General features: G+C 40.7%; 1 protein-coding gene across 4 annotated transcripts in view; it reads left to right on the forward strand.

The window, feature by feature from the left end:
* The first annotated feature begins 445 nt into the window (after positions 1-445).
* Mettl9 (methyltransferase 9, His-X-His N1(pi)-histidine) overlaps positions 446-16,120 on the forward strand; it is a 40,345-nt gene continuing 24,670 nt past the window's right edge. For 2 of the 4 annotated variants that reach the window (XM_046454501.2, XM_046454503.2), the window contains exons 1-2: positions 2,159-2,536; positions 13,850-14,040. In XM_046454501.2, the coding sequence (XP_046310457.1) occupies positions 2,372-2,536; positions 13,850-14,040 (356 nt within the window). In that variant the 5' untranslated portion in view covers positions 2,159-2,371. Of the gene's footprint in view, positions 531-2,158; positions 2,537-13,849; positions 14,041-16,120 lie in introns of those variants that run through there. The other 2 variants (XM_046454502.1, XM_046454500.2) reach the window with 2 other exon arrangements.

Raw genomic sequence — 16,120 nt, forward strand, 5'->3', positions numbered from 1 at the left:
TTCTTTTTACACTGGGCTTTGTAATTGAAAAAAGAACATGGAAATGCTATATTTTATAGCTTCAAAGTACAACAACAAAAAGCCCTCGCTTGGATACCTAGCTAGGAAAGTAATCCAGCTAAAATTTTGGGCCCGTGACAGAGCTAAGATGCAGGCTAGACACCTGAGATAAGGGAGAGGGTGTCATTTATGGGTCTTTTGAATATCATTGACTGCATTTCAAGGTCACATTAGAGAGGGTATTGGCTCATATTTGGCTTGTGTGTGTGTGTGTGTGTGTGTGTTTCTTTATGCCTTTCCCCTCCCCATTATGGATAACTGAAGTTTTAATATACAGTAGTGACATTCTAGTAGATGAAGGAAGGGGGCAGTCCCAGAGGGCAATCTGAACTTCTGCTTAGTATATTTACTCTTGCTGTTTTCCTTCCTCCTCATTTGTAATTCAGGAGGCTCTCTGACAAGAGAGAGACAGCAAGGCTTCTTAGATGGATGGAAGAGCCTCGAGCTGGGATACCAAGCTCTATGAAAAGGTCGGCTATGGTATTTGCTATTACCTTTAGGCAAATCATTTGATCATGCTGTGCTTTGGGTTCTTCCTGTGCTTGCTAAATGTAAATAACATGTATCTGTGCATTTTGTGGTTATCAGTTATATTTTAAGTGTGTGGGTGATTTATGTTTTTCTAGGCTGGCTGCTCAGGTATAAAGCAAAATCCACTCCTTTGCGATGACAGGCTTTGTCAACTGACTCCCAAATCCTTCAGACTTGTGCTGCCATCTATTTTGTTTCATATTCATCTGACATATTTGGCCATCTTGAAGCTGTAATTAGGCAAGAAACTATAACTGGGGCATACCTTTTTGTCTTCTTTGTCTTCAGAAACGAAATATGTCATTTTATGTGCTCCTGTTGCTTTGTAGCTCTCTCCCCTATTGGGAGAGAGCAGCTTTATCTGTGACACTGATCCCAAGAGATGGGAAAGGTGACCCAGGAGACAAACTGAGTTATTTGGACTTGCTACCATAGTTCCTTTTAAATGTTTTGGGCCAGGTACAGTCTGTTACAATTCTCAGCAGCTAATAGAAGAGTTTGTGGGTAAAGAAATTATTTTGTTCCCCATCTGTGGGTCACTACCCCACTATTTTATAAATGAAAATCTCTTAAGTGAAATAGGAAATCAACCAAAAGATTTGTTTCTTTTGCTTTGAACTAAAATGAAGAGTATTTACATAATTTCTGGTGCAAATGAAAAGCATTCTCCAAACAAACCTGGGAAGGTGTTATTAGAGGGCCTAGGAAATGTGTTACTCCTTAGTTGTTGCTCGGAAAGCAGCAGGAAGAAGTTCAGACACAGGAACACAGTGTAACTTTTCAGTTTTGAAATATTAGGTCTCCTTGTCCTATCAACATCAAAGAAACATCCGGGTCAATCTCCCAGAGCTGAGATCGCTTGAAGTGTTGAGTCCAACTTCCGTCTGTTACTTATAGGGAGCAAACTTGGGGTGTTTCATTCTTGGGCAAGGCTCATCAATTCCGCACATTGCTTCCTTATGGTTGCTCCAGCTACAGAAGCTTCCAACAAAGGCAGAGCTTTCTTTCACTCTTGCCTCTTAGGAACACGTAGCCAGCAACTTGTCAGGTTTGGGGAACCCGCACGCCGGTGGTGATGGTGGGAGTAAGGAGCAAGGCAGAGGTTGGTCTTTCCCTCTAAATGCCCTGCTTTGCAGCTACTGCCAATTAGGGTGGAAGTTTGGGGAGTGGGAGTCTCGGCTGTCGGCCCTAAACTGGAAACTAGGCAGCTGACGCAGAAACAAGAACTGGCAGCGTTTGACTCTGCGAAGGCCCAGGGAAGGGTCGAGGCTGCTCATCCTGGGGTCAGTCTGTACAGCCAGGTTAAAGTCCTGCCTGGGGTGGGATGAAGGGCCCAGAGGTTCTGCGGGCACCACCTGGGAGAGGCGGAGAGGCTTCGGTTCACGCCTCCGCCATTGCGCCGAACGCCTGCAGCCCCAAGGCGGACGCGCGCGCCAGGCGAATGCGCGCCTCTTTGTCCCGCCTCCCGGCCGGCCCACTCATTAAACGGAAGGAGCGCGCCCGGAGAGAACGCGCCCCAGTCGAGCGTACGTGCTCCGGCTGGAAACTAGCGCCGGCGGCGTTGGCGTTCCGCGGGCGGAAGGGAAGGGGGAGGTGAGAAGGCTGAGCGCCGGCCGCTCCTCCCCCCGCCACTCCCCGCCTCGGCCCTGAAGGGGCTGGATGGGCAAGTTGGACGCGATGGCTCGAGCCCGGGCGGCGGCGGTAGTGGCTGGAGGCGGCGGCACCTCCTCCTCCTCGCCCCGGCGCCGGCGGTGATCCGAGCGAGCGGCCGCGGCCCCCGATGAGACTGTTGGTGGGCTGGCTGTGCCTGAGCCTGGCGTCCGAGTGGCTGGCGCGGAGGATGTGGACGCTGCGGAGCCCGCTCTCCCGCTCCCTGTACGTGAACATGACGAGCGGCCCGGGCGGGCCGGCGGCGGCCGCGGGCGGCAGGAAGGACAACCACCAGGTACGGCCGGGGCGCGGGCGCGGGCGGGGGCGTGGCGGCCCGGCCTTCCCGCTCTCGGCCCGGCTATTGTGCTGGCGGAGCGGCGAGCGGGCGGCCCGGCGCTGCCTCGCGGCCCCGGCCTCTCGGAAAGTTTTCCCCGCCGGTCGCCGGCCCCAGCTCCGGCCCCGGCCCCGGCCCCGCTGCGCCTTTTGTTCGGCGGCGCGGGCGGAGGACGGCCTCCCCTTCCCCCTCCCGGGGGCCCGAGCGTGGGCGCTCCGGAGCCCCGCTTTGTCCCCGGGTCCCGGGCGGTCACCGCGGACGTTCGGCCACTGAACTGGAGGAACTTCGCGGCTGGCGCATGGCCGGGGGCACCCATCTGGCATCGAGGCCCGAGAAAGAAAGACCCGAGTAAAACCATTACCTCGGACAACCTTCCCAACCCCTGGGAAACAAAACAAAAAGCCGGTTCCTCTTTTTGTCTGGTGGAATCCTTGAACATACAAAGGGTCGTAAAGAAATTTAGCCGTGCACTGTGAGCCGTTCGGCTGACATTTCCCCTAAGCCCTTAAAAATGTATTTGACAGGTCCCTGCTCCCTGTCTGCAGAGCCCTCCCCTCCCGCCTAAGAGGCGTCTCCTTTAAACTTCAGTTTAGTTAGCTGACCGGAAAGATTGGGATCAAGAGGAAGATGATGCAAGCCTTTACGGAAGGGTTTTAAAAACAACTGGGCAGGAGCGAATTATTTTAGGAGTTGTAGTTGGTGGATCCTGAGCGATACGATGTGACCGGCTAGGTGGTCTTTTTGTTAGCTCATTTTTGTGCCACTTAGCAGATTATGTGTGGGTCAGCTGTAGAATTAAGAGGGAGATATTTCATATTTGACCATGTGGTTGGAGGTTAACCTTGCATTCATTGAAAAAGAGGCGTTTGAAAAACTCTGCCAAAGTTTTGGCTTATTATAATAAAGCATTGATATAATACCTTTTGCCTTTCCAGGGAGCAGTAACTGATTATTTTCCATATCATTTTGGGTCTCATCATTTTCATGTATTTCTCATTTTCCTGTGTACTCATTATACCAGGTGTTCAAAGAATTCAGACCCAGGTTGGTTTTGTGTGTCTTAATGAATGTAAAGAATTGTCTAAGAAACAGATAAAGCAATTTATTCATAAAAGTAACATTTAATTTTTATTATTAACTACTTCTGGTAGCTTTTTATTTATTTAATATGCTGGGGATGGTACCCAGGGCCTCTCTGGCAGGGAGTGAGTGTGCTGCCACTTAGCTTTCCCCCGTATTTTTAAAGGAATTGTAAATTTCTATAAATTTTTTTTTTTTTTTTTTGGAAATCTCCCAGTGCTTGCAATGTGGTCGGTGATCACTCCTATGATATTGTTGAAGTGTGTGTAAACTTAATACACAATCTTAAATTATAAAACCACATTTATTGCCATGGATTGATTACTTAAACTAGTTCATTCCTGTAGAAACAACTCTAAAGTACTATTCTATTAACTGTTCAGTTATCAGAGAGGCACATCCAGATGGAACATGGATAATGGTGTAGAACAATGAATTAGAAATGTCATTTTTAACAAGCATTTGATAGAAAGTCCTGGAAAGGAAAAAAAATACACTTTTTTTCATTTAACATGGAATTATGGTTGAGTCTCTTAGTCCGTATTTATGACAACACTTATGATTACTGCAGCACCATATGTTTTCAGTGCTCATAAAAAAATAGCACTTTTTTTTAAATTGAGAGACTGTTTGTATAAACTGTGGTTTTTATGGAGCCTAGAAAAGAATGATAGCTGTTTACATGGCTTCAATATCTCCCTACAGAGAGTATTTTCTAATTGTGAACCTTTTTAAAGCTGAATGTGTCAGACTCTAACAAAAACTAATACTGGTTTCAGATACCGCACTTACTTTATTGTGTTTCTGAGATACTCAAAAGTGTGTGTGTGTGTGTGTGTGTGTGTGTGTTTTAACCAGTTGCATTTACAACTTGGTAGATAATTTCTCCAGGGTGAACACTAATCCTATGCTTTCTAAATACTTAGGGAGGATCAACTCTTCCTTAGAATAATGAATCCAACCATTATTTTGAGATGAATACATTCATGTTGTGAAAATATAATTGTCCATGAATAAAGATTAAAATGAACAAAAGTAAAATGTGTATGGAAACCACAGTGAACTAAAGAAAAGTAGGAGACTGTTCTTTCTGTATCATGGCTGAACTGATGATTTGTTATTCCTTTTATGTTCCAGACCCTAGGTTTGCCTCATGACTTTGTTGCTTGTGAAGTAACTTTACTCTGATGGTTTCCCCCTTCAAATTAATAGTTTTATACATGGTCTTCTGGTGTTCATTTGGGCATGTAGGTTCCACAGCCAGCCACATCTGGTTCTTCTGGAGTTGCATGAAAGCAGGAATATGGATTTGATTGACCCATACTTAGTGCAAGTTTTCCTTCTGGTTATTTTACTAAGGAATTATGATGGAGGATTTTTTGGTTAGACAGAGAGAGAGGTCTTGGGTAATATTTATTTATTAAAAATTGCTATTTAGTTAATATAGCCTGGAGCTAGAAGGCGCCGTTGGGCCAGGCCAAAGCAGCTCTAAAACTATGGTAGCAGCACCACTTTTAACAATTTGGTTCAGTGTGCTGGCTTCAAAATTGGGATTATGTTTCACTTTGGGCCAGTGAGAAATAGGGCTTCTCTTTGAGAAGGGATATGGCCCACAGGCCAAATTAGTCTCATTGATTTATTGTTTAATTTTATTTTTTTAGTTGTAGTTTGACACAGTACCTTTATTTTATTTATTTATTTTTATGTGGTACTGGGGATCAAACCCAGTGCCTCACACTTGCTAGGGGAGCACTGTACTGCTGAGCCACAACTCCAGCCCCATCTCATTGATTTTTACATAACTGTGAAGTTAGAATAGTTTTACCTTTTAAAATGGTAACCAAGAAAAAAAATACTATTAAATAATGAGAGAATTTTATGTGTGAAATTCAAATGTCAGTGTCTGCACATAAAGTTTTATTGAAACATAGCTTACCTATGGTCTGTGAGTGCTTCTGGGCTACAGCAATTGAGTTGAGTAGTTGTTACTGTATGGCTCACAGTCCTTCAATATTTACTATCTGTCACTTTACAGAGGAAAAAAGTTTCTTTTTAAAATTTATTTTAATTTGTTCTAATTAGTTTTACATGACAGTAGAATGCATTTTGACATATTGTACAGGAATAGAGCACAACTTCTCCTTTCTCTGGCTGAACATCATGCAGAGTCACACCAGTAGTGTAATTATGTGTATAGAGTAATATAATGTCCATCTCATTTCACTGTCCTTTCCATCCCCATCCTTCTCTCCTTCCTTCACTTCCCTCTGCACAATTCAAAGTTTTTTCATTCTTCTCCACCCACCCTTAGCAAGGAGGTATCACAATACCAGACCTTAAACTATATTACAGAGCAATAGTAACAAAAATGGCATGGGTGTTAGCACCAACATAAACATGTAGACCAATGATAAAGACTAGAAGACACCTAAACCTACATAAATACAGTTTTCTCATACTAGATAAAGGTGCCAAAAACATACATTGAAGAAAAGATACCTTATTCAACAAATGGTGCTGGGAAACTGGAAATCCATATGTAGCAAAATGAAATTAATCCCTATCTCTCACCTTACTCAAAAATCAACTCAAAGTGGATCAAAGACTTAGGCACTAGAACAGAGAGACCCTGTGCTTAATAGAAGAAAAAGTAGGACCATATCTCCACCATGTTGTTTTAGGAACTGACTTCCTTAAAAAGACTCCTAAAGAATAAGAAATAAAATCAAGAATTAATAAATGGAATGGCTTCAAACTAAAAACCTTCCCAGCAAAGGAAACAATAATGTGAAGAGAGAGCCTATAGAATGGTAGAGAATCTTTACTACACACATCTCGGAACACTAAAAAAATTTTTTTCCCAGATTCCTTAATCAGCATCATATTCCCAGTCCCTGGTGGCAGAGTGGCTAGATTGTCTCATTGGGGAGAGGCAGTGAGATATAGAGCCAGGCAGTGAGAAACTAGACGGAATCACATTTTAATGTTGGTAGACTCTGAACTTAAAAATAAAACAACAAAAACTTTGGATCTATTCTTTTTGATGCCTCACAGCTAGTGCTTAAAGTTAATGCAGTTATTAAGGGGCTATAGAAACTTGAAAGAAACTTTAAAACTCCACTAACTAGATTCTTGATAATAACAGCCATTCACAGCTTCTCAATTGGTGGAGTGGAAAAAAAATGTTATAAAATTTCTCCAGGTGACAAACTGCATTTTTTTTAAGCACAGATAGCATTCATATCAGAAATTGTTTAGATGTAACTTAAAAAATTGCAAATATGGGTGTATCTGTTAACCTCAGAACTATGTCATGCTGCACTTGATAATAGATTCAAGATAGAATTGAAATAATTCTTTTTTTCCAAATGAAAAAATACTCGGATTCATAGCCAGAGTTTAATGTTGTGCTAAAGGACAGATTTGGTTTCCTATCCCGTGCCCTCAAGCACCTTGTGGAGGCTGGTTGAAGTCAGGCATGAGTTAACAGTTCTTCAGGGCGTTAGCCAGCCAGCTGGACACTGATGGATTGGTGTCCACCTCTAAACTGCCTTCCAAAGTCTGGAGGCTTTGTAGCCTCGCACCAGAGAGTCTTTGGAAAGGGTTTCTTTCCTTCCTCATAACCTGTGTTGAAACCCTAACCAAATGTTTGCTTCAGTTTCACAGAACTCTAGGGTCTCTTTCTTCTGCTGAATACCAGGGGTCTTTATGTTCCTCTTTGAAGGTGCCCTAGAAGACCCTAGTAACTTCCAGTAAAAGGGCTGTTTAGATTCTCCAAAGTTTTGTTAAAATCCTACTATTTTAAAGTGAGGTTTTCAAAGGAAGATTGCCAACAATTTATTTATGAAATCAGATCTAAGGCAACTTAATCAATCTGTATAAATCATCCCCTCCGTGGATTTGAGGTTGCCTGCCATCAAATGCATTGAAATGTCACATAAAGAGGTTGTTGGGTTGGATTTAAGTCATTTGTGGAAAAGTGGGGAATGCCTTGAATATTGACTCATACGCTTAAATGCAAGAAGGTGTCATTGGTGAAATATCTCGACTGATTTGATTGTATTGCAAAATCTTAGAATATGATTTTTTGAATCCTTAGCTGCCAAGGTCAGTGTCGGTAGGCTTGCTCTGACACTGTGCATAGAAAGGTTCTGTGTTCCTGGATTCTGAACAGTGAATTCTGATTGTGGTGGCACTGAATGCCTCATGTCTTTGGTCACCCATTTCATATGAGAATGACTGGGTGCCCAGACCTACAGTGTGGTTTTTAGGCATTTCCCTGAACTGCACATCTCCTGATTTTTCATGTCTTTCCCTTTCCTGCACAAGCCTAGGGGAAGATGAAAAACTTTTGGGTTTCTTTCCCATCCTTGGAGATTATGGGACTGGGGCTATAAGTTCCAGCTATAGAGTCTTAGCTTGTTCTCCTTCCCCTTTGACAATCATCTCATTGCATACAAGAATATCTTTTATTCTTATCACTCTGGAGATTCCTTAAGTGTTTTTGGAGCTCCATACTTGGAACCTGAGACAGACCATATATTTACCTTTTTATTATATCACACCATCTAAAATCATTAAGTTGGTTTTTATAACTTCCTAATTCTACTAGTGTGCTTAATTCCTTTGTATTTTGGAAGAAAAAAACTATATAGCATATCTCATGTTTGACTAAATGAGAAACTCCAGAAATAATTTCAGAAAAACTTTTAGCTATGTCCTTCTTTCTATTAAACAAATAGTTTTTTTAGGAAAATTCCTACTTTGAAGGAGTGATTCATCTACCAAGGTTATATAAATATTGATATGTTCATGTGCTTAAGAATTTTTAAAATAATAGACCTAATATTCCATAACTTTAATTCGCTAATACTATTAAACACAAACATAGTTCTGCTGTCCCCACCTAATTTGACTTTATTATTTGGCTAATTATTAGTATCTTGACAGTCTTATTGCAAGCATTACAGAATATTACTATTTACCATTTAAAAAAATATTTTAGTTGTAGTTGGATACAATACCTGTATTTTATTTTTATGTGGTGCTGAGGATTGAACCCAGCGCCCCACACATGCTAGGCATGCGCTCTACTGCTAAGCCACAACCCAGCCCCTATTTACCATAATTTTTAGAAGATGTTATGTTTAGTTATCACATCTTGTTATACTTGGCAACAGCAGATAACTAAGTAGAATAATTCTAGTTCAATTTAAAAGATTTACTTGGTTATTTAGATTGAACACAGTTTGAGTGAGCTTTAAAGCCAGATGCTAATTGAACACCTTTGCAGACACTGTGGTCTCCAGCTGAGGAGTCCAGCCCCACAGTAGAGATGGCAAATGTAGTCCCTACAGTGTGGAATTTAATAAGCATAGTACTTTGTTCTTGCCTGTACAGCTTTGTCTCTGTAGCCTTTGAGGAACGTGTATTCTAAGAACTCACCTGCATGAAAGTGCCCAGGAAATCACAGGCAGCCACCTAGTGCTGTGAGCTCTGTACAGCTTTTCATTTAAGTCTGGCTGTCTGGAGAGAGGTGACTTTAGAGGGACCACTGGCTGGGGTGCAGGGGGTCTTGCACTGATTTTCTCTTTAGTTGGCCCCAGAACAAGGTGACTCCTCATTTAGAGCTCTGAAGACCCTGAACAAGGTGACTCCTCATTTAGAGCTCTGAAGACCCTGATCAAGATCATAGTCTCTGGTGTCTGATTGTATTTTCCCCATTGGAATTTAAGTTCCCTGAAGCCAGCAAGTTCACCTTCTAATCATCTACAGTCCCTAGACCACAGATGAGCCAGGAGAGTTAGGCAACACTGTTGGTGAGTCAGGACAGTGAAGTTTTCTGACTAAGCCCAGGTAGGTGTTCTTATGCCCTGGGACAGATGCCTGGGGCATTTTGAGTTGTCATTTAGGGTAGTGCTACCAAAATCTGATGGGTAAAAACTTAGGATGTTTGTAGCCACCATGCTCAGCCCCAATAACAAAGAATTATCGGGCCCTAAATGTCAGCTACAAGGATAACAAATTCCTGGCCTATTGGAATTTGGTTATTGTCTAAATCGGATTATCTTTTCTCTTAACATGTGCAGTTCAGCTTAATTAGAGAATAGTTCTGCTTTCTTAAGCAGACATATTGGGTAGAGGTGAGTAGTACCTTTTTTTAAATTTTTAATATTTAGTTTTTAGTTTTAGGTGGACACAATATCTTTTATTTTAATGTGGTGCTTAGCATCAAACTCAGTACCTCAAGCATGCTAGGTGATCACTCTACCACTGAGCCACAACCCCAGCCCAAGTAATAGCTTCTTTGAAAGGTATTTTTTCCTAAAATATTTATTTTTTAGTTGAACACAATACCCTTTATCTATTTTTATGTGGTGCTGAGGATCGAACCCAAGACCTCGCATGTGTGAGGTGAGCGCTCTGCTGCTGAGCCACAACCCCAGCCCTGAAAGGCATTTTTGTTCCTAGAACCATATGTATCTGGATTGGAAGCTAGAGTCAGCTGAAGCTGCTCAGGACCCCAGGCTTCCTAGTTGTTCAGTAGTTACCAGGTGGTAAATGGAGTTTAAAGAGCTTGGCCAGGTGCCTGGCACACATGGGTGCTCAGTCAGTATCTTGCTTGTTTGCTTGTGGTGGTGCAATTTTGTGGTGGGTGGGTAGCTAACCACTGTTTGCAAAATTGGATTTAAGAAAGGCCTTGTAGAAACCTTGGAGTTGAGAAATTGACAGAAACGCTGTGACAGCTATCTCCGTGATTATCCTTATGTTTCCACAGGATTTTGTTAGAAATGTCAGATTCTGTCTATTTAGACTGCCTGTGATTCTTAGCAATGCCTCATTTAACAGACATTGCTTGTTTGTATCTGCGCCAGGCTCTGAAATCAGTCATTGTCTTCATCGTTATGAAGCTCCCAGTCTACCTGCAAAGATAGACACTGAACATGCAGTTGGTGTACAGTTACTTAATTCAGAGGTCATACATGTTGTCAAGGATACATGGCATGTATATGAAAGGGTATTAAAATGGGGGAAGGCTTACCTATTCTGGAAGTTGAAGAAAAACATACCTGAAAAAATATTTAGGCTGAATTTGAAATAACCAGGTAAAGAGGCAATGAGCTGGATGGTGGGAAATATAGGGGCAGAACAAATAGCAGGTGAGACAGCCACTGTAAAGGAGCTTTCCAGAAAAAGAAAAAAAAATGTAGAGGACCCTGTGTCATAGGCTGGCAGGGAATGCCATGAGGTAAGGCTATGAACACAGAGTGGATGTACATCCTGTAGGGCCTTGTATATCTTATTGAATATTTTGGATGTTATTCTGAGACTCCTGTGAAGCAGGGTAGCAACATAATCAGATTTGCATTTTAAAAGAGGTTTGCTAGGTCATTTATGTTTCCAGACCACTTTTAATTTCTGGAAGATCAAACTGCCACCTACATTTAGATGTATATGTGTGTGTGTGTGTGTGTGTGTGTGTGTGTGGTTGGGGGGGTTATGCTATTTAAAACAAAGCAAAACAGTTTTACTGTGATATAATCCATATACCATAAAATCTGTCCCTTTAAAATGTATAATTCAGTGGTTTTGATATAGTCACAGAGTTGCACAACCATCACCACTATCTAATTTTATCCCCACTCCCCTCTCCAAAATTAATAAATAAATAAATAAATAAAATAGTCTGTACCCCATTAGCAGATACTCCCTTTCATTCCCTGCCTTTATTGTCCCCTAAAAATCTACTTTCTGTCCCTGGATTTGCATACTATAAATGTTTTGCACAAAATTAGGTAGTATGTGACCTTTTATGACTGGCTTAGTTCATTTAGCATGGTTGTCAAGGTTCATCTTTGTCAGGGCACAAATTAGAACTTTATTCCTTATTATGGTTGATATTATTCTGTTGTATGGATCTACCACTTTGTTTACTCATCCCTGATGGGCATTTGAGTTGTTTTAGCTTTTTGGCAATTTTGAATAACACTGCTGTGACTTGACATTTGTATCATACAGATGGTACAAGAAAGGACATAGATTTCAACTTTAAAGAGCTTAACTTCTTTTTATTCTGTATGACATTCGGTTTAAGAAGCAGCTTCTTTTTTGAAAGACTTGTGTGGTGGTAAAGTTTCAACTTACATGTATTAATGTTGATGAGAAATATGTCATTAAAAAGTTTTCTTCTTGGCACTTGACAGCAATATTTGCAGTTAATGGTGCCAGTTCTTGATTAGTTCTGGAAGTCAGAGGCCATTGTTATGATGGTTTAGTTGTTCATTTTTAAGTGGATACTAAGGAATTCTTTGCTTCTCAGTTTCAGTTGAACTACTTGTCCACTTTAATAGAATGTACTTGATTGCCTATTATCAAAGTAATGGTTTTCATCTTGATTAGTCATTTCAGAGCATAAAAAATAAATAAAAGGTAGCATGGCCTCAATATTACAGAGTTCAGAATGTGTACCAGGAGATCACGAGTATAATAAAAAATGGTTTACGACCTGCACTGGGGCATGACTTCAGGCCCAGTAAGTATTAAGATTTAGTAAATGATTAAGCAAGAACATTTTCAGGCCAAGGAAAAGAGCGTAGGCAGTTAATACAAGAAGCTTCATAACTTGCTCTGTAGGGTGGGGAAAATAAAGTTTTGTATGAAGTCCAAGTGGTTTTGGTAACAGTGGTTAAATGGTAAATTAACACAAATCAGTCAACAACTGAAAAGGTTTGGTGTATCTGGTTTGGGTTACAAAGTTTGTCGAATGATGAATCTTTGAAGTTTAATGTGCCTGATCCTTCTTTTTGTTGTTTTATAACTGGTTCTTTTTAATGTTAGTGTCAGGGATGTTACCCAAGATTTCATTCAACATTAAGCAAGTTTAGGATGACTATAAATTTGGTTCATCCATTGTGCAACAAGTTACAGGATGCCTACTGCTGATAAATGGTCACATTTGTCAAGGGCAAGCAATTTATTTTTTTGGCCAATAGACTCCTATTTGAGAAAAACTGGTGGTTTCATAGTAAATAATTGATTAATAATAACTGGTGTACTCTGCAGTTTCATCACTATACTTAATAGGCTCACTCTTATTTATCAGGCCATTTGAAGAATCTCGTTGCTGCTGTTATCATAGAATTCGCCCATGTGCTTGTGCTGTATTGGGTACATGCCTGCTTTATGTTGTTTAACCCTAATAGTCCCCTACCAGGATAGATAGATAGTAGTGGCATATGTAGTCTACCAGTGAATGAATAAAGACTCAGATTAAGTGACTTGTCTGAGCTCACCTAGAAATGCAGAGCCAGGACTTGATTGTGGGGCTGACACTAAGTCTCACGTAGAGTTTCCTCTGCCACTATTTCTCAGTGAAACAGAAAACATTTATTAATGGAGTGTTATCTACAGTTGAAATTCTTGAATTTTGTTCTAAAAAGTATAATTTGGCTAGAGCCTATTCCTGGAAATTTGATTCTTCGCTTGTTGTTACTTGGTTTTCTCATTGATTGCAGTATGACCTTAAGTAATTTCTTCATCTTTCTTAAGCACATTTGTTCCCATCTCTAAGGATGCCATATGCTCTGTTATTAAACCTCAAGATTTCTAAAGGTCTCTTCTGTGTAGCCTACAAGACGATGGACAATCTAATGTAGCCACTGAGTGTTCAATTCTCCTGCCTACTGTCACTGATATGTTTAGTGGTTTTGAGTTAAATCTTTGCACTATGTGGCTGTTTTCTTATCTGAAAACAAGATTAACAATGCTAGCTATTTGCCTTCTGAAATTGAATTGACTCTCGTGAAGGAAAGGCCAGCATAGCTCTTCTAGATCTCAGTGAAGGAAGCATTGGGCCAGGAGTCAGAGTACCCGGGCTGATGATCCGGTTCTGCCTCCTGTGGCTCTGCACGACATGCAAGCCTTACCCTCCCTTAACCCTTCCCACCTGCCTTGAGGATTTATAATGAGAATTGAGAGGTCATGTCTGAAATGTATTTTATGCTTCATAGGCAATATGGGTATTAAAGATGATGATTGTCCTCAAAAGTACCATCATGAGATTATAGTATTTGGAAATCTTAGATTTGATTTTAGCTTCTGTTTTTTGTTTTTGATTTTCTTAGGTGATACTTCAGTTGTGTGTTTTAATTTTTTGTTCTTTTTTGTTCTTTTTTGTTCTGTTTTGTTTTTTAGTGGTATGTGTGCAACAGAGAGAAATTATGTGAATCACTCCAGGCTGTCTTTGTTCAGAGTTACCTTGATCAAGGAACACAGATCTTCTTAAACAACAGCATTGAGAAATCGGGCTGGCTATTTATCCAATTATATCATTCTTTTGTGTCATCTGTTTTTAGCCTGTTTATGTCTAGAACATCTATCAATGGGTAAGTGAATCTTGGACATTTTGTTTTTCTTTATCCTTAGGTTTAAAAAAGGAAAAGTGAAAAAAGAAAGTTATCTTGTTCAAAGAATTGACTGTCTCAGCTGCGTTATTTTTGTTTGCCAAAATCCTCCGCAGTAGGTCCACTGTTCAGGCTTTCTGTGTTTTTGCTTTTAAAATTCACTATAACTTGGTGAATAGCCCTATGGCAAGAGTATAACTCTATGGCAAGAGTCACTTAATTCAATATTCACAGCTTTGATGTCCATAGAAACCACCTGGGAGGTCTGTTAACGTGTAGAATAAGAGGTAGTAGTAGGTCTGGGAGGGGCCTGAAATTCTGCTTTTTGTGTATGATTCTGGAGATTTAACTCAGGGCATTATGCTCTGCAAGTGCTTTACCACCTGAGCTACATCTCCAGCCCTTTTGGTTTTTATTTTGAGATGGGGTCTCCTTAAGTTGCTGAGGCTCTGGCTTTGAACTTATGATCTTCCTGCCTCAGTCTTCCAAGTAGCTGGGATTATAGACATCACCACTGTGCCTGACTATGATTCTGCAGTTTAAGCAAGTCTCAGGTGATGCCAGTGATGCTGCTGCAGCCTGCTAGTTGTGCATTTCAGAGTAGCAAGACCCTTAGAACCAAATCTCCTTAAGCCCTTAGGCTGAAGAGCAAGACCTTAGCCTTAAACACAGTTCCCAGAGTTTTTTTTTTTTTTTTTTTTTTTTTTAAAGGGGATTCTAATTTCTCAGCCTAACAGTGGATGATGGTTTTTTTGAAGAGTCTTACATTTGTTCTTACATAATGTCTGGGCTCACCAGGATTTTGTAAACTTAATGTGGATTTCTGTATTCCCAGACTGGTTCCCCCATATGAATCCACAGAAAAGGATTTAGGAATATTATTTATCCTTTTGAATCCAAATTTTCAAACATCCCCAAGGTCTTAGAATTCAGAAAGCCAAAGAGAAAAGCAACAGGGCATGATACTTAAAAAAGCCTTATTGGACCACTGAAGTCACTGGTTGGGCCCACTTTTCTTTTCCCTTGAGGTTTGGAGCCAAGTTCTGCTGAATGTCTGGATCCCAGTCTGTCATCTGGTCCTTAAATATGTTTTCAGGCACTGCAAGCCACTTCTCAAGATTTCTTATTTGATGTTCTTTCTTATTGCTTGTGTGAAATTGCCTTACATTTGCTTCAGCAAACAGTTGTTATTTTTGTATTGGGAGTTGAGTTTATACAACTTGGTCTGACATTTTGTTCCTAAAATTGGTTGTACTGAATTTCTGTCCTATGCCATTTATTCTTTCTTGGGACATTAGATGAGTCACTGTAGCAGATATTCTTATTTTAGGAGTCCTTGTAGCTCTTTGAAAGTATGAAAGGTAGGAATCCTGTCCTCAAAAAGTAGTTAATTTTTTTTTATTGTAAATTGGGGGTTTTCAAACTCTGAATCTCTTCCCTCTTCCTCTACTTGTTGGAACCTTTTTAAAATTCCCTGCTGTAGATTTTTACAGTTTGATCGAAGAGGCAATGCAATTAATAAACCCCTTTGGTTTCTCTTATCTCTCTTTTATTTTATTTTGTTTTTTTGAAATGGGGTCTCTCCTGTTGTCCAGGCTGGCCTCAAACTCCTGGGCTCAAGCCATCTACCTGCTTCAGCCTCCCAAATAGCGGGGACTACAGGCATGTGCCATCTGCCTGGCTCATTATGCTCTTTACTTTTGATTATTATTTTTTTAACCCACTACCTCCCTGCCAGCAGATCCCTCTTGCCCTGTGTTCTCTTCTCAACAAAAAACTTAATTTTGAGTTTCTTGGTACTTTCCACCCATGGCAATGGTAGATTATTACAAGTGACTGCCTCTTACAGAAATAAATAATTATGGTAGTACTGTCTTGAATTAAAGTTCTTATCAAACTAACTCTATGGTAGAAAGGAGAAGGCCAAATAGTGAGATACTTGCTGTTTTCAGAGTTTATTTTGCAAGAGGCAGACCTCCTCTAAAGACTCCAAATCGAGAGAGAACTTGGATTGAGGCCAGAGAACCTAGGAGGGATATAAAAGACTAAAGTCAGAGGTAAA

The sequence above is a fragment of the Marmota monax genome, unplaced genomic scaffold (genome assembly GCF_021218885.2).
Source record: "Marmota monax isolate L192 unplaced genomic scaffold, Marmota_monax_Labrador192_F-V1.1 WCK01_AAM20220418_F8-fsc00086, whole genome shotgun sequence".
In the NCBI taxonomy this organism is placed as follows: domain Eukaryota; kingdom Metazoa; phylum Chordata; class Mammalia; order Rodentia; family Sciuridae; genus Marmota; species Marmota monax.